This window comes from Salvelinus fontinalis, chromosome 12, assembly GCF_029448725.1.
Source record: "Salvelinus fontinalis isolate EN_2023a chromosome 12, ASM2944872v1, whole genome shotgun sequence".
Classification (NCBI taxonomy): domain Eukaryota; kingdom Metazoa; phylum Chordata; class Actinopteri; order Salmoniformes; family Salmonidae; genus Salvelinus; species Salvelinus fontinalis.
The window spans coordinates 8,408,799-8,428,210 of NC_074676.1; the positions used below are offsets into that span (position 1 = coordinate 8,408,799).

General features: G+C 42.4%; 1 protein-coding gene across 2 annotated transcripts in view; it reads left to right on the forward strand.

Moving 5' to 3' along the window:
* LOC129866729 (terminal nucleotidyltransferase 4B-like) overlaps positions 1-18,485 on the forward strand; it is a 36,935-nt gene extending 18,450 nt beyond the window's left edge. For both annotated transcript variants that reach the window (XM_055939564.1, XM_055939565.1), the window contains exons 3-12: positions 2,518-2,564; positions 2,664-2,793; positions 2,918-3,025; positions 3,163-3,291; positions 4,094-4,307; positions 4,647-4,773; positions 11,627-11,730; positions 11,882-12,051; positions 12,351-12,497; positions 15,988-18,485. In XM_055939564.1, coding sequence (XP_055795539.1) covers positions 2,518-2,564; positions 2,664-2,793; positions 2,918-3,025; positions 3,163-3,291; positions 4,094-4,307; positions 4,647-4,773; positions 11,627-11,730; positions 11,882-12,051; positions 12,351-12,497; positions 15,988-16,173 — 1,362 coding nt within the window. In that variant the 3' untranslated portion in view covers positions 16,174-18,485. The remainder of the gene's footprint in view (positions 1-2,517; positions 2,565-2,663; positions 2,794-2,917; positions 3,026-3,162; positions 3,292-4,093; positions 4,308-4,646; positions 4,774-11,626; positions 11,731-11,881; positions 12,052-12,350; positions 12,498-15,987) is intronic.
* The last annotated feature ends 927 nt before the right edge of the window (positions 18,486-19,412 follow it).

Consider the following 19,412-nt stretch of genomic DNA (forward strand, 5'->3'; position numbering starts at 1 on the left):
ATAAATTGTTGGCCGTGTTTCCTGTGTTACAGGAAAGATAAAAGAGAACAGGACCCAGTTTGTTTGTGTGGCATATGATTTTGCATCGTGGAGGACCGACGTTGTTTTAGGTTGTGGACCTCATCTGAGTGCGGCTCATAGCAGAAATAAGCACTAGTAAAGGGACTCAGATGTAGCTCAGATGTTCACTAGTAATTTTGCATGTTTCCCTTTCCTGCATGTCCCTTCACCTGCATGTCCTTTCTTCCTTGGATGTTTTCCCTTTCTTTTCCGAGACATCCTGCATGCCAGCCTCCCTTTGTTTCATTCATGATTCTAATGGCCTTGGGGATGTAAAGGACTTGTAAATTGTAATGAGTGTAAAATAATGTTGCGCTTTTGGAATTGTTCCTGTACGGACTATTTGTGTAATAGATTAAATGCTAGTTGAATGTAGAAGTTGTAAAAGCTAATAATTATTGTTAAATGCCTTATTTGTTCATATTTTGTCATTCCAGTTAAATTCTGATGAATGTAGCCCTGAAATGAATGTTGTGTTATGGTTATGATAGCGGTTTTAAATGGCTTCATTTTCAGGTTTGAATGAGATAATGTATTCCGCTAAGATTATTCTTTCAATAAAGTTCTTGTTTTATTAATATTGTATCACTTGTTTGTCTTTTCTTATCATGTGTAAGACTAAATGCTATTTGTAATTTTTGGTGCATATTCAGTTGAAGTCGGAAGTTTACGTACTCAGGTTGGAGTCATTAAAACTCGTTTTTCAACCACTCCACAAATTTCTTGTTAACAAACTATAGTTTGTTAACAAGGTGGTTAGGACATCTACTTTGTGCATGAAACAAGTAATTTTTCCAACAATTGTTTACAGACCAATTATTTCACTTATAATTCACTGTATCACAATTCCAGTAGGTCAGAAGTTTACATACACTAAGTTGACTGTGCCTTTTAAACAGCTTGGAAAATTCCAGAAAATGCCATGGCTTTAGAAGGTTCTGATAGGCTAATTGACATCAGTCAGGAAGTTAAAGCTTGGTTGCAAATGGTTCTTCCAAATGGACAATGACCCCAAGCATACTTCCAAAGTTGTGGCAAAATGGCTTAAGGACAACAAAGTCAAGGTATTGGAGTGGCCATCACAAAGCCCTGACCTCAATCCCATATACATTTTTTGGCAGAACTGAAAAAGTGTGTGTGGGTAAGGAGGCCTACAAACCTGACTCAGTTACACCAGCTCTGTCAGGAGGAATGGGCCAAAATTCACCCAACTTATTGTGGGAAGCTTGTGGAAGGCTACCCTAAACGTTTGACCCAAGTTAAACAATTTTACAGGCAATGCTACCAAATACTAATTGAGTGTATGTAAACTTCTGACCCACTGCGAATGTGATGAAAGAAAAGCTGAAATAAATATTTCTCTCTACTATTATTCTGACATTTCATATTCTTAAAATAAAGTGGTGATCCTAACTGACCTAAGACAGAGATGTTTACTGGAATTAAATGTCAGGAATTGTGAACAACTGAGATTAAATGTATTTGTCTAAGGTGTATGTAAACTTCTGACTTCAACTGTATGTTTTTTAATATACTATCCAGATAAGGTGTCTGATCACAGAACATTCCATAGAATTTGAGAAAAATGCCATCGGTCACTAAAACGCCTGCAACTCATTCACAGTTAAATGTATTTCGATTTTTATTTCAGATCAATCCCTACAAAATATAGAAAAACTTGCCGAAATTTGAGTTTTCCTTTATCGTCATGAATTTTGTAAATGGCAATTGTTTTGGAGAAAAGCATTGATTTTTGTGTAAGATGCACATTTTCACAAGTATTTTTTTCTTGACTGATTTACAGTTTGAGGTGGTGCTATTGTATATCATACCATTTTAAATAACTGTTTGTCAGCTTTGAAATATTGTAACATGTTTTAATATAATGTTTGACACCAGAAAACGTTTCTAATTTATGCACACCGAGGACATGGTCGTGCAATATATAGAACATTGCGCTGGGCAGGAAATTATTTTAATCTGCTATATGACAAATTAATCAGTGGTGCATTAGGATTTCCGATAAGTTTGAGGACAAAAACAAATTGCCCAACCTAATCAGATAGGGCAGAATGTGAATCTATCGCTCAGCTCACACACTACGTCATTCTCTGACACACACACACACACACACACACACACACACGCATACACACACACTGAGCTCAGACAGATCCAGCTGAGTTCCATCAGCATCAGATGTTCATTTAGAATGTAAAATGATCGTGTTAATGCAGCAACTGTTAGTGCATCGTATCAAACCGAATGGCATCAATTCGCTCCACCGATCAAATCGAATTGTTTCAAACTCGTTCTGGTATCGTATCGGAGCCCATGTATCTAGATGCATATCGAATCGTGCTTGTAAGGTGAGATGCACATCCCTAGTTGCTGTCATGGAGTTGTATATGCAATGTCACAATCTAATTGACTAATGCTGTGAACAATGCTTTGCAGGTTCAGGTATTTGGGAGTTTCAGCACAGGTCTCTATCTACCTACCAGGTAAGCTGTCCTTCCATTTCAAGTCATTTGAAAAGTTTTCATAACCGTTATATTCCACCTTGGCATGAGTTTGTGATCATGTGATTCTTTGTGTTGCAGTGACATTGACCTGGTGGTGTTTGGGAAGTTCAGGGAAGGAGACAGCCTCCCTCTGTGGAGGTTAGAAGAGGCCCTGAGGAAACACAAAGTGGTGGAGGAGAATTCTGTCAAAGTGCTGGACAAGGCCACGGTTGGTGTAGTGTGTGTGTGTGTGTGTGTGTGTGTTTTGTGTCCTGTCTGTGGAGGAAAGCCTGTTAAGTGTGTGTGTGTTTGTGTCCGTATGCCTGTCAAATCTGATCTCTCCTTGTCTTCAGGTGCCAATCATCAAACTGACAGACTCTCTCACGGAGGTCAAAGTTGACATCAGTTTCAACATGAAGAATGCTGTCAAAGCGGCTGCCCTCATTAAAGATTATAAAAAGGTACAATGCTCCCAGTGTGTGTGCTTACACACGCATACGTGTGTACGTACGTATTTGAGCTCATATCTGTATTCGAGCACAATTCTCCTGGTTTGAACTGCTGTTCTAAAGTTCTCTCTCTCTTGCTCTCTCCTCAGAAATATCCTGTGCTTCCATACCTGGTGCTAGTCCTGAAACAGTTCTTATTACAAAGAGACATGAATGAAGTGTTTACAGGAGGAATCAGCTCCTACTGCCTCTTCCTCATTGCTGTCAGCTTCTTACAGGTGGGTAGGTGGCCTTCCTCTCTATACTGTACATAAGTATTCAGACCGTTTGCTATGAGACTTGAAATTGAGCTCAGGCATCCTGTTCCCATTGATCATCCTTGATGTTTCTACAACATGGAGTCCACCGTTTGTAAGTTAAATTGATTGGACATGATTTGGAAAGGCACACACCTGTCTAAATAAGGTCCCACAGTTGACAGTGCTTGTCTGAGCAAAAACCAAGCCATGAGGTCGAAGGAATTGTCAGTAGAGCTCTGAGACAGGGTTGTGTCGAGGCACAGATCTGGGGAAGGGTATCCAAACATTTCTGCAGTATTGAAGGTCCCCAAGAACACAGGGGCCTCCATCATCCTTAAATGGAAGAAGTTTGGAACCACCAAGACTCTTCCTAGAGCTGGCCGCCCAGCCAAACTTTGCCATCGGGGAGAAGGGCCTTGGTCAGGGTGTTGACCAAGAACCCAATGGTCACTCTGACAGAGCTCCAGATTTTCGCAGCATGGGCGCGAACCCAGGGACTCTGGTGGCGCAGCTAGCGCTGCGATGCAGTGCCCTAGACCACTGCGCCACCCGGGAGGCCCCCAATCTAGTATTCTAGTGAAATGATTATATGAAGGATTTTCCCAGCCTTTTCTCAACCATCCAAGGAGTAATTACTTCTGTACTGTTGACTAAACTTTATTGATCCCCAGAGGGGAAATTGGATTTGTCACCTGCAACATAGTGTTCTTACTAATATGTGTTCTTAAGGTGGAAACAAGTTATAGACTGTATTGTGTGTGTGTGTGTGTGTGTGTTTCAGCTCCATAGCAGAGAGGACGCCTGTAGTCCCAACGCCAACACTGGCGTCCTGCTCATAGAGTTCTTTGAGCTGTACGGCCGCCATTTTAACTACCTGAAGACGGGGATCCGGATCAAGGACGGGGGCTGCTACCTCTCCAAAGACGAGGTCCAGAAGAGCATGCTGGATGGATACAGGCCATCCCTGCTCTACATCGAGGATCCACTGCAGCCAGGTGAGCCTCGGCTCACACACACCTTTAGTAGTTTGTCTAAGATTGCTTACTGCAGTGTTTCCCAAACTCGGTCCTCGGGACATCAAAGGGTGCACGTTTACATTTTTAGTCAATTTAATTTAGTCAAAATATGGTAGCAAGCTAGCTAGCTAGGATGTCTCTGAAAAGTACACATTGAATGACGTGTCTTGTGCTTCATAACTAAGACATCAGATGTAGTTTTATAGAGATGTTTGAGAACTCTTATGGTAGGCCAGATGCAATAAGCAGCTGCCAAGTTTATGTTTGTACCTGACCGTGAATGTTTGCTGTATGTCCTGTGTTCCTTGTGTTGCCCAGGTAATGATGTGGGCCGTAGCTCGTACGGGGCCATGCAGGTGAAGCAGGTGTTTGACTATGCCTACATGGTGCTGAGCCACGCTGTGTCGCCCATCGCCAAGTACTACCCCAACAACCACAGAGAGAGGTACAGGGCAGGGCAGGGCTGGGACTCATGGGGGAAGGTTACTGTCACATAATCAGTAGTGATGGCAGAAATAGACGATAGTTACATATCGCAGTAGTATTTTCGGACAATATTGGATCGATATTTGACTCCCATCCTATAGCTTACTCTCCATCTTCTTTTTAAATAGTGAGCCAACATTTTATCACTTTTATTTCCCTGACTGATCAAAACACGTATTTCATTTTTTTTGGTGAGGGTTTCAAATCACAGACAGGCAATCATCTTCAAAAAGTACATTGATCCACCACCCCCTCCCGGCGACCAGAAAAAAAAACTCCCATACCACCCTTTCCATGTGGGCCAGAAAGCAAAGAAAGTAAAAAAAATATAGAAATAGGTGTATAATGTGCCTTCAGATAGGATTCACGCATGCGCGTACCGATAGGGGATTGAGTAGCTCTGTTTTGTACCGATAAAACTGTGGTTATATGTAGAAGCCAAACAAGAGTTCAACTAGCGCCTAAAATCGCTAGATCAATATATCCATAAGCAACTGGGAACCGAGTGAGGTGTCAGTTATGTACAACAGCGAACCAATCAGTTGGTAAAGCGATGCGGCGACAAGAGCCCAATAAGGCATTGCTTTCCTCAGAGGAACAGACAAGGAACAATCTGGAGACGCAAATAAGAATAATGAACAGCTAAAGGAAATCCAGAAAACATAGCTAAAATGCTCTCAATGCTCATCAAAACACACTGTTACGATCTGTTGTTAAAAAAGATTTGTTCGAAAGGAAAGTGGAGTCTATCATGTCAGACATGCACATACAAGGCTTGCGCATAAACGCCAGACAACTATATCAGCCTTCTGGAAACAAGGTTGCAAACTTTAGGATATGAACTGGAACAGAAAGAAAACAACATGAGAATATTGTCCTTCCCGGAAGACGAGAACAAAGGAGACCTTTCCAGCTACGTGGTCAAACTGATATCAGAGGAGCTTGGCGTGGATATATCACCAGAGGATCTGGAACGATGCCATCGGATCAGTGTGAAACAGAAGAACACTAAATACCCTTGCATGGTAATTTTCAAGCTGTGGAACTATCAGACCAAAGTCAACATTCTGATGGCACGGGGGGGAAAGGAGATCAAAATCCTCGGCCAGTCCGTTCGATTCGTCCAGGACCTGTCTGCTAAGCTGAGAAAAAAAACGTCATTATAGCTAAGATTCAATGGTGGTTATTGGTGAGAGTGTAGAGGGGCTCTATCCATGGTATTGGGATGGGGTGACTGGCAAGGGCATCAGACACTTCTCTGACGTATGCGTGGGGCTCTACTCATCCCACTTCAGTCTCTCGGTGGACCCACACTTCAGTCTCTCGGTGGACCCACTCTCCCCAAGTAGACCCCCACCAGCCACTATACTTTTAATTTACAAGGTAATACAAACTGACCACAGTACTTATGTGTCAGTGTTCCTCCGATGTATGTACAATGATATAACCCAGTCTTTTGGATTTCTTTACATTAGGAGAGGAGTTGGCGCTTGAAAGCCCTAAAACGGCATAACGCCACAAAGTACAAAAGTGTTTCTTTCACTTTCTTGTGTGTTCTCTGTTAAATGTCTGCTCAGCCCACAGGCTCACACACTATATATGTAATGTATATAATAACTATGTATTCATACTATGACTATCCCATTCCATGGAATGCCCACAGCCCTCCTATGACATGTCGGCTAAAATGTTTTATCTGGTTCGTCAATGATAGGCGGAACAGACAAGGTCAACTTTGATTCTATACAAGTAAAGACCCCAAAAATCCAACTTACAACTTGGAAAGGTCACATGCTTCATGATAGGAAAAAAAGCATATGGTTCTTGAACACTTAGAGATTGTCAGCAGATGTTTTTTTTTGCGAGAGTTATATTTCAAAAAGGAGAAATGTAATATTTAAAGAGGAACCAGGTTGGAGAGACCTACGCTGCCACCTGCTGTAGTAACAGCAGAGGTGTAGGCATCCTGATAAATACGAATACACCCTTTTTCCTTAGTCAGTTTGCTGGGATATAAGAAGGCCGTTTTCTAATGTTGACTTGTACCTTACATGGTGAAGAATACACATTGTTTTCATTGGAAGTGAGTAAATGTTTTACTCACGTTGGCCACGGTGAAGGAGAGCCCACAGGCTTTGGTAGCGGGCCGTGTCAGTGGCACTGTATTGTCCTCAAAGTGAGCAAAGAAGTTGTTTCATTTGTCTGGGAGCAAGATGTCGATGTCCACAACGGGGCTGGTTTTCTTTTTGTAATCTGTGATTGACTGTAGACCCTGCCACATACGTCTCGTGTTTGAGCCGTTGAATTGCAACTACTTTGTCTCTATACTGGCACTTGTTTGATTGCCTTGCGGAGGGAATACGCTGGAGGGAATAGCTGCACTGTTTGTATTCGGTCATGTTTCCGGTCGCCTTGCCATGATTAAAAGCGGTGGTTTGCGCTTTCAGTTTTGCGTGAACGCTGCCATCAATACACTGTTTCTGGTTAGGGGAGGTTTTAATAGTCACAGTGGGTACAACATCACAGATGCACTTGCTAATAAACTCTCACAGAGTCAGCGTATATGTCAATGTTGTTGTCTGAGGCTACCCGGAACATATCCAAGTCCACGTGATCGAAGCAATCTTGACGCGTGGAATCTGATTGGTTGGACTAGTGTTGAACAGACCTGAGCACTGGCTTTTCCTGTTTTAGTTTCTCTCTATAGGCTGGGAGCAACAAAATGGAGTCATGGTCAGCTTTGCTGAAGGGAGGTTGGGGGAGGTGAAGACAGGATTTGTCTAGGACATTATAGTTTACACAGGTTCCACCACTGACATTCAACATTATGAGAGGCTTGGGGTGTCCGGGGCCATGGTGATGACCATGCTGGCTCCTCATCTTGGCAAGGGACACACTTTGTTTGTGGACAACTGGTACAGCAGTCCCACACTCTTCTAGCATCTGCTCTCCAACAGCACAGGGGCCTGTGGCACATTCAGGTTGAACAGGAAGGGGATGCCGGCATTCGGATGCGGAGAGGGGAGGTGGAGTTCAAGGAGAACGGTCAACAGCTCACAGTAAAGTGGCATGACAAACGGGCCATGTCCTCTCCACTGTCCAATCAGCAACCATGTCGGCCACAGGGAAGGTGGATCACCTGACTGGAGTGAGAAAGATCAAACCAGACTGTGTGCTTGACTATAACCTCAAAATGGGGGCAGTGGATAAGCCAGACATGATAAACAGCTTTGTGGAATGCACTCAGAAAACTACCAAGTGGTATAAGAAGATATTTTCCCATCTGATCGACAATGGCCACGCCCTCAATGGCCACATAGTTTACCGCCAACTGACAGGTGAGATGATTACTGAACAAGGTATTTTTTGTAATTGGACGTAGTTCACATACAGTTCCATTATGCAATTATTGTGACAATATCTCACCCACCTACCCACTGCCTCATCATCCTCTCCCTTCCCTCATCCTCCCCTCATAGGTAAAGTAATTACCTACCAAAAGTACAGAGAGAACCTAATGAGAGAGCTGCTGGAGGAGCACCACAGCCCTCGGCGCCCATCCACTAGGGGCTGTGCTGCTGCAGATAATCCCTACGCCTCACTGCACGGCATTCTCACTGCAAAGTCCCTCAAACTGCTGCTCAAGGTAGTCGCACACGGAGACACTGCAAAGTCTGCCTGTCTGGCACCAGGAGAAGGAAGCAGAGGTTGACAAAGTACATGTGTTCAGCTTGTGAAACACCTCTGTGTTTCACCATGCTTTTGAGGAGTATCACATGCTCAAGCACTACTGAGCACATCTGCAGCAATTAGTGACTGACTGACCTGACAGGTGACTTGACAGGTGACCTGCTATGATACTATGCCTTTAGAGGTGGGGGGGTGGAAATGCAGTTGTTGTTCAATCACAATATGAAATATGGGTTATGCATATTCATAAGTTGTCAGTCTTTTCTTGCAGTTTTTTTCCCCTCTAGCAAAACAAGTTGTTGTTCAACCGCCACCAATACTTCAATAAAATAGACGACTATTACATATAGGCCTATGTGTTTTCTTGCTTTGTTTTCATCCATTAACTGTTGAGCGTACGCTAGCATACAAAAGCTGTCCTCAATCTTCACCTCAACAGATGTCCGGTTCCATTTATGAAATTGGCAAATAATGTTCAATACTGTTTGTGTGGGTGGTTTTTGAAAGTACAGGAATTATTTGTAATTAGAATACAATATCAGGAAATAGCAATACAACAATATTACAAAGAAGTAACGTAAAATAATAAATTGTATTGACAAAATCCTAAATATGAGTTATATAACAGTAAGAAACAGTAGCTGTTGAGTTCCACAATTGTGCAGGACAGAGCTATGATAAACAGTCCGAATGATAACAAGCCATAGTCATAAGGCCAGGGTAGCTTCAAAAGACAACACAAGCTAATACTTCTGACGCAATTATCATTTTTTCCCCAGAGCTAATAGAAGAATGTAGCTAGCTACATAAGCACAATTGAGTATAACACCATAAAGGTTATGAAATAAGTAACGTTACCTCGCGTGTCCGCTGTTATAAGGAATACACACATTAAATGATGCTCCTTACATACAGTGAGCTACAGTAGAAACGACATAACACCACATGCAGAAACTATTATAACATAATAAGGCACTAATTTTGATAGAAACGCACACATGCCCAAAGTTATTATCATGTAGTAATGAAAACAACAATGAAGGCAATGCGGGCACCAGCTGGAAAATTTGAAAAAGTTTGTGCAGGTCCTGTTCTGACTGGAGATGCGAAAATGTCTGCGTACTTGATCTGCGGAAACACTGGGGAAGTGCTTGGGGATATTTGTCCGGCTCAGTAATGCCTAAAAAATGTATTGTCCGCAAAAGTGAAATGGCCTACTTTTATACGAATTAATGAGGAGGCAGAACACACCTCAATTCAAACTGTTAGAAAATAAAACAAGTTAGAAAAGCATTTGAAATTGACAAGTTGAAACAGCCTATAAATAAACGCAGGCAGCGTGCCTTAGTTTGAGGGCATGACACATTCCATGGCACATGGTTTATGAACTGATATGCAAAACAACGGCAGATTCAAAACTTAAAATATTATACAAAATTCTTGCAACCAATAGAATGTTATATACAGTAGCAGTCAAAAGTTTGGACACCTACTCATTCAAGGGTTTTTCCTTTTACTATTTTGTACATTGTAGAATTTTCTACATTGTAGAATTTTCTACATTGTAGAATAATAGTGAAAACATCAAAACTGTGAAATAACACATGGAATCATGTAGTAAGTAAAAAAAGTTTTAAATAAATATATTTTACATTTGAGATTCTTCAAATAGCCACCCTTTGCCTTGATGACAGATTTGCACATGCTTGGCATTCTCTCAACCAGCTTCATGAGGTAGTCACCTGGAATGCATTTCAATTAACAGGTGTGCTTTTGTAAGTTCATTTGTGGAATTTCTTTCCTTATTGCATTTGAGCCAATCAGTTATGCTGTGACAAGGTAGGGCGGTATACAGAAGATGGCCCTATTTGGTAAAAGACGAACTCTATAGTATGGCAAGAACAGCTCAAATAAGCAAAGAGAAACGACAGTCCATTACTTTAAGACATTAAGGTCAGTCAATACAGAACATTTCAAGAACTTTGAAAGTGCAGTCGCAAGAACCTTCAAGCGCTATGATAAAACTAGGTCTCATGAGGACTGCCACAGGAAAGGAAGACCCAGAGTTACCTCTGCTCTAGAGGATAAGTTCATTAGAGTTACCAGCCTCAAATTGCAGCCCAAATAAATACTTCACAGCGTTCAAGTAGCAGACATATCTCAACATCAACTGTTCAGAGGAGACTGCGTGAATCAGGCCTTCATGGTCAAATTTCTGCAAAGAAACCACTACTAAAGGACACCAATAAGAAGAAGAGACTTGCTTTGGCCATGAAACACGAACAATGGACATTAGACCGGTGGAAATCCGTCCTTTGGTCTGATGAGTCCAAATTTGGTATTTTTGGTTCCAACCGTCGTGTCTTTGTGAGGCGGATTATCTCCGCATGTGTGGTTTCCTACCGTGAAGCATGGAGGAGGAGGTGTGGAGGTGCTTTGCTGGTGACACTGTCAGTGATTTATTTAGAATTCAAGGCACACTTAACCAGCATGGTACCACAGCATTCTGCAGCGAAATGCCATCACATCTGGTTTGCGCTTAGTGGGACTATCATTTGTTTTTCAACAGGACAATGACACAAAATACACATCCAGGCTCTGTAAGGGCTATGTGACCAAGGAGAAGAGTGATGGTGTGCTGCATCAGATGACCTGGCCTCTACAATCACCCTACTTCAACCCAATTGAGATGGTTTGGGATGAGTTGAACTGCAGAGTGAATGAAAAGCAGCCAAGTGCTCAGCATATGTCGGAACTCCTTCAAAACTGTTGGAAAAGCTGGTTGAGAGAAGCTGGTTGAGAGAATTCCCAGAGTGTGCAAAGTTGTCATCAAGGCAAAGGGTGGCTACTTTGAAGAACCTAAAATATATTTTGATTTGTTTAACACTTTTTTGGTTACTACATGATACATGATAATGTGTTATTTCATAGTTTTGACGTCTTCACTATAATTCTACAATGTAGAAAATAATGAAAAAACTTTGAATGAGTTGGTGTGTCCAAACTTTTGACTGGTACTGTATATATTTTTTGTTACAACATTAAGTGGGGGAAAAAGATTGCCCATGTATGTGTGTCCCCTTTCCAACCTGTGGTAACATTGTTTGTTGTGTGTCCTGCAGTATACTGGGCAGAATAATCCGGGTGACTCAGGAAGTGGCAGAATACAGGGACTGGATCACCATGAAGTGGGCTGATCTATCACTGAACTCCCTGACCTTAAACGGTAAGGAGATGAGACGTTGTAGAGCCCATTTTATTTTATACAATTGTATTTTAATAGATTTTCACAGTTATCCAGTCCAAGTACAGCACTATATCAAAACAGTGTAAACTTGTCTAGCCCCACATTTCATACCGTTTCCCCTATGTCACAGGAAATGATGTCACGTTGCTGGTGGAGCCTCAGCAGACGTACGAATGCAACAACAATCTCTCTGAGGAAGGAGCGGAATCACCAAGCTCCTCCTCTCCTCCTCCTTCCTCTCCATCCTTCTCTTCATCATCCTCCTCGCCGCAGTCTTCATCAGCTAGCTCCAGCGATGCTGTGGGTGCCTTGTGAAACCGATCGTTTTCTCTCCACACATTTTGCACCTTAAAGACCAGGGGCTGTATGTCTCAAGTGATTCTCTGAGACGCTTAATACCTACAGCCCCGGTGCTGACCTTTCCTTAGCAACTATGATGTAAAACCTCTAAAGATAGCTCTAAAATATTTTTCTAACTAGTAGTTAGTCTATCAGAAAGGTCCCTTAGGCAATCTACCCTTTCATGTGTTAGAAGTTTCAGATACCTGTCGTTAAACTGTATTTTGCCCATGTTTGATTGGATGCTCTGAACCCTCCAGGATTCGGACGGAAGCCCCTGTAAAACGGTGTTGTCGCGTGGCAGGCGGGGCTTATCCGCACACAGAGCTGCCCCCCTAGGATTGACCAATCACAGGGCTACAAGTTCCTCTTCCGGAAGCCACGTGAGCCACTCGAACAAGAGCAAGGTAGGTGACTAACTATAGCATTGGTCACCAACCTGTCGGTCGGTCGCGATCGACTGGTCGATCCCCAAGGCATCCGTAGTCAATCACCAAACATTTCTGTAAAAAAACAACGATAAAACCTTGCGTTCCTATTTTTTTTAAATATTTTGTTTAGCGCTGTTGGAGGTATGTGCACTTGATTCAGCAGCCCTAGTGCCAGGAAGGGAAAGTGTTCCCATTTTGAATCATTTCATGTGTCTGACGGTAGAACTCCGCTTACCCTGCAGGCCTACCGTGTCCAATCCGATAGCTCAGATCACTGTGTCTGCAGTTTCCTCAAGCCATTTGTTGTAAAAAAAGAAGCCTCTAGTGCACAGCAAATTGAGACTGAGATTTCAAAACTTGACTAGAGGGATTCAATGAATAGAGCAAAGAGCTGCTGTTTTTTAAAAATGAAGTTCATGTTTAAGTTGTTATTCAGCACGGTCATCTTGTTCAACACTTTTATAAGCCATGAGATGTGTGTTCTCCGTACTTTCAGTCATGCTACAACCACTACTGAGTGAGTATAGCAAAGTGTTTTGATACGCTTGCGTTGTTATTATTAGAGGCAGAGGCTTGTCTTTTTTAGTATCAAGGAATATTTCACTTTCTCTGTTCATAAGAGTAGCAACTTTAACTGGTGCACGAGGCCGGAATAATGCAGTCCGTCTTGAGTTTTATATTCCTGGAGTTTGGAGGGGTAGACAGAGCAGGGCTTGCATGCTCCTCCGATGAGGAAGTAGCCCCTGAGCAGCTGCACCACAAAAACATTGCTATGACGACAGTGCGCCCACATTTTGCTAGGGCGAACAGGATACTACGTCAGTCATTGCCAGAGTTAGGGGTTAGGCAAACCTGGACACATAGATTGTGCTAGCCGCTCACCTGATGCATCTTGCAGCCTAAGCCGCTCACTTCAGGTGTCCCTGTCAGGCATATGGGCCATGGCCCAGTGGTGGAATCCTCTGCTATTGTCAGGGAGCTCTCATGGGCTGAGTTGTATTCCGCAAGGTGATCACATCAGACGAATCCTACGAAGGCAACTCTGCTCATCTGCGTGAACGTGCCTTAGGCATGCTGCAAGGAGGCATTAGGACTGCAGATGTTGCCAGGGCAATACATTGCAATGTCCGTACTGTGAGATGACTAAGACAGCGCTACAGGGAGACAGGACAGACAGCTGATCATCCTCGCAGTGTAACCACACCTGCACAGGATCGGTACATCCAAACATCACACCTGCGGGACAGGTACAGAATGGCAACAACAACTGCCCGAGTTACACCAGGGACACACAATCCCTACATCAGTGCTCAGACTGTCCGCAAAAGGCAGGTCCTCACCAGACATCACCGGCAACAACGTCGCCTATAGGCACAAACCCACCGTCGCTGGACCAGACAGGACTGGCAAAAAGTGCTCTTCACTGACGAGTCGCGGGTTTTTCTCACTAGGGCTGATGGTCGGATTCGTGTTTATCGTCGAAGGAATGAGCATTACACCGAGGCCTGTACTCGATTTGGAGGTGGAGGGTCCGTCATGGTCTGGGGCGGTGTGTCACCTCATCATCGGACTGAGCTTGTTGTCATTGCAGACCATCTCAACGCTATGCGTTACAGGGAAGACATCCTCCTCCCTCATGTGGTACCCTTCCTGCAGACTCATCCTGACATGACCCTCCAGCATGACAATGCCACCAGCTATACTGCTCGTTCTGTGCGTGATTTCCTGCAGACAGGGATGTCCTTGTTCTGCCATGGCCAGCGAAGAGCCCGGAACTCAATCCCATTGATCACATCTGGGACCTGTTGGATCGGAGGGTGAGGGCTAGGACCACTCCCCCCAGAAATGTTCGGGAACTTGCAGGTGCCTTGGTGGAAGAGTGGGGTAACATCTCACAGCAAGAATTGGCAAATCTGGTGCAGTCCATGAGGAGGAGATGCGCTGCAGTACTTAATGCAGCTGGTGGCCACACCGACTGTTACTTTTGATTTTGACCCTCCACATTTGTTCAGGGACACATTATTCAATTTCTGTTAGTCATAAACGCAGTTGACAATGAGAGGATGTTTATTTCTTTGCTGAGTTTAGCAGCAAGAGGCAATGGTTACCCAGCAGTGTACGTGCCCACTCCACCAGGGGTCTGTCAGTGTCTTGGGCATTGTTTAAAGTGTTGACTGTAGGAGATATTTGTGATGCGGGGAGTTGGGCCTCACCACACACTTTCAGGTTTTATCATTGGGATGTCACTGCTCCCAGTGTAGCCCACAGCATGCTTACGGCTGGGTCAGTGGAAAGTCACTAGGCAACGCAATACCCAGACTTCCGCATCTGGCAGGGTCAGGTCTGGGTGGTCTGCCACGGGGCGCTTTCATTTAGTATCCGTTGGCGTCCGTATGGGGCGTGATTATATTTCCCCATAATATGTGGTACTGACATTGAATGACTGAAAGGTAAAGTAACGTTAAGACTATAACTACTTTTCCCTGAAGGAGGGAAGGAGGTACATCTGTTTGGCCCCGCACCGCCCGTTCCTGGGCTCGATGAAGAGCGGTATTAAATTTAAGGAATGAATCCGAGCCTCACGCTTATCACCTGTGGAAGGCGGGGACTTCCAGCGAGGCGCGGACTTCACTGGCCTGGACAGGTGTTCTTGTAGATACTTCAACAGAAGTAGTGAGAGTGCAACTCCCCATAGTATGTTGTATGTAATTTCCCTGCTTCAGGGAGCAGTAGTTATAGTCATAACATTGTTTTTACCATCATTGCAAAGCCATAGTTTTGCTTTGACAAAGTCATTTCTGAATGTTATTTATTTCATGACGTTAGTGATTTATTTACAGCTGTCCCTCATTTTAAGGTCAACCCTGTTATGTGAACTGAACTTTCATTTTAATATGGTATTTTTTTCAAAAGCAACATTGAACATCTAGTCAAATTATAGTGTAAAAGCAGGTGAGCTGGTTCTACTCTTTTTGGCCCTTTTATCGTCTTTTGTGGTGGAAAATTGAGTGTCAACCCCGTTACCCATAGATAGACTGGCTATAATGTTTTAACAGTTAAACATTAAGCTTGCATTCAATTGTGTCTTTTCACAAGTGGATTTATGGCTGATTTAAGATGAAATCGTCAACCTGTTACTTTATTTGCCATTTAATAGGCACTTGTTATCTGTTACTTTATTTGCCATTTAATAGGCACTTGTTATAGTATAATTTTTTATTTAACCTCATCAAATGGGAATATGAGTTTTTTTTTAAGTTTAACATGTGCTCTTTATGACAATGTTAAAATGTGGTGATATCCCGTCTCAAAAGGCACCAAATTGGTGGAACGTCCCTATATCATACAAGCTTTAGTGTTAACTTACCACACATCCATGTATGTCACACTAAATGTTATTCCAAGACAAATTTCCCATCAGGGGACAATACAGTTCATCTTGTCTTATGTTTTTTCCTGGCAACAGGTGGACAGAGAAAGTTTGACGTCTCGTCAGAACAGCCATGCCAACACACAGCCAAGCGCAGAAACAGGACAGTCGTCAGGCAGGAACCACCAAGGCAGCAGGCGGAGCTGTCCTGGCAGGAGGAGGAAACCCCAGCCTCAGCACCAACGCAAACCTGCGCCTGCAGTGGAGGACCTCTGTAGATAGGATGCGCCATGTCACAGAACTCCACTCTCTGCCGCCGAAACGGAGGCGATCGAGTTACTCTTACCAGGGCTTTTGGTAGTGATATGTTTAAAGCCAAGTTGGAAGGAGATTTCTCTGTTAGTTGAATGGGCAGATTGACGCTATCCTCGTCTTGAGGGCATAGTCTTTCTCTATTATGAACACACTGCCCATTGGAGGAAGGTCGTCGTGCCTGATCAGTTGTTCCTGTACTTTATCAGTGGCAATACACCCTGGTGCATTGGTTGGGTCTATAACTTACTGGCAATTAAACTTTACAGCATAAATGACAAGGGAAAATGTATGGTATAAAACTATGGATATTATTGCTATATTGGGCAAAATGCTTGCACTGACAACACGAGTTGTTGAAAATGTACGTATTTCAACAACTCATCTACATTTGCAATGGAAAAAGTAGAGCAAAATGTTATTTAAAAAGGCGAAATGGAGGTTAGAGGGAGACAAAAAAAACTTACAATGGATAGGGATTGTATATTTATCACCAGCTGAATTAAAATGAATATCGATTTGCCATCTCTCCTGGACTGGGCCAAGTGTGGGTTCTAAGTGCCAACTCCAACCATCAGCAAAATAGATTACTACAGTACCATGTATGAGAGCACAAGATCACGAAAGGATCAGGCCAAGGGATCATCCCAAATGGACCAGTTTCCGTGCATAAAGGGGATGATTTTTGTAATGATCTGTTCAATGGCTATTTCACAATACTGTTTAATCAACGTAATTGCTTACAGTCTAATGTACCTACTGGTAGAATACAAAATGCCACAATATCTGCAATTTGCAAACTTCCTGTACATGAAAACATCAATACTCCACTATTTTGCCTATTACAAAATGATTTGTATTGGTTTATGTATTTATTTTTTTAGTATATTTATATGAATCTATAAATGTTAAGCCCTATGGATGGAAAGCTTAGGAATAGCCTGTGTGCTGTGCGTGTGTAAGAGATGGTTCAGAAGCACATTTTGTGCCGAATATCTCAGATGCCTGTGTTCTAAAAGTCTTACACCCCAGATGATAGGTTTTGGAAATAGTGTCTAACACTTTGCTTTTACTCATCCAGTGCTTTCAGGCCACTGATTGAAAGTCATTGGCTTTGTTCAATTTCTGTCTCTAGCCCTTTTCTCTAGCTCTTACTTCTTCCTGTCTGGCTTTTCTATAAAAGGAGTGGACTGGATGTTAACAATACGGGGATAGTTCCGCCAAGCCTTTAAAGAGGGTGAGTGCAGCTTCTTCCAAGTTGCTTTCACCCATCTAATCCTTTCAGATCCGCCAAAAGAATATAGGCCTAACTTTGACAGTGCAAATAAATTGTGCTACTGTTAATTGAGAACATTATACAAATTACACTGCATTAATTTTAAAGTTATGTAAAGTTTCAACAAGAGCACTACTTTTGACGTTATCAAAATGGCAGGTTGACCTGGAGGCAGAGCTTGGAGGCAGAGCAATTTCTGATGAGGTCGGCAGTGTGGTTGGGGTTAGGGTTAAAATCAGATGTTGACTGTGGCTGTGCCAGCTATTGACTAGCCTGCAGTGGCCTCCAGTACATGAGTCATCCCAATAAATTCCAGCATCAAAATGTCATTAAGGGTTGGGCCACTGTTAGTCCTAGCATTTTCTTTTGTTCCCAAAATTGGTCCTCACAAAACATTTTGTGTGCAGTCCAGACATTTGTTCCAACCTTCAAGATAGCTCATTGTTTTACAAGTGATAATATATTGTAAAAGAAATGCATATTTCCCATTGCCAGTTCTTTATTATATGTGATTAGAATATAACAAAATTCATGACTAAGGAATGTTTTTTTTTTTCTGTTTGTCTTTCACTGCAAATTTGTTCATGTGCTCACTGCTCAATAATTTCAACACTGAATTGGTTTTTCAAGCAGACAAGCCACCATCAAACATCCTAAAAGTCAACAGAATTATTATTTACATTCAGTATGCCATTGTCAATTCAATACCAGTCAACATTTCTCTCCACTTTCCAACCATGAATGAATTTGAAGTGGAAAAAGGTTTTATTGCTGTGAACAGTAAAGCTGTTTTGTTGAATGGTCATTTCTTTATTTTGTCTTAGCATTGTCTACAGCAAATGTACAATCCCTGCATTGAAGTTGTATTTTCATATGATTACTGATATTATTTAGCTAATTATATTTTTGTGGAAGATGAATAGATATAAATGTCAAGACCCTGAGGGTAACAGTGGCAAGTGGGAAAATGTAGGTCTCTCATTATTAAAATAAACTTTTGAAAGAACTGCTGGTCTGTCTGCATTTACATGTCCCATTTAGCACTCTTTTGAAACAGTTCTCCCCAGTTGAAGTTTTTCCACAACTCTCCCATTGACATAAAATGTATAATATAAATTGTGCACCAAAGAACAGTATCACGAGTGAGAAGAGCCGAATGAGATACCATTGAATGCCTACCATTGAACGTCTGACTGACATGTCGTGATACCAACAACTGACTAACGTCTGCGTGACACCTGCATCTTAAAGAACATTGAGCTATATTGTTCATCTGTGCAGGCTATTATAATACTGTCAAATTCAACTGCGTGAGAGTCTACTCATACAATTAGATTGTATTTATACTGGAAAATATAACCGCAACATGTAAAGTGTTGGTCCCATGTTTCATGACCTGAAATAAAAAATCCTAGAAATGTTCCATAAGCACCAAATTATTTACCTTAAATTTACATCCTGTTAGTTAGCATTTCTCTTTTGTCAAGATAATCCATCCACCTGACAGGTGTGGCATATCAAGAAACTGATTAAACAGCATGATCATTACACAGGTGCACCTTGTGCTGGGGACACTAAAAGGTCACTCTAAAATGTGCAGTTTTGTCACAACACAATGCCACAGATGTCTCAAGTCTTGAAGGAGCGTGCAATTGGCATGCTGACTGCAGGAATGTCCACCAGAGCTGTTGCCAGAAAATGTCATGTTAATTTCTCTACCATAAACTGCCGTCAACGTTGTTTATAAAAGTACGATCGTTGTCCCATGTGCAGTTGCAAACCATAGTCTGGCTTTTTTATGGCGGTTTTGGAGCAGTGGCTTCTTCCTTGCTGAATGGCATTTCAGGTTATATCGATATAGGACTCATTTTACTGTGGATATAGATACTTGTGTACCTGTTTCCTCCAGCATCTTCACAAGGTATTTTGCTGT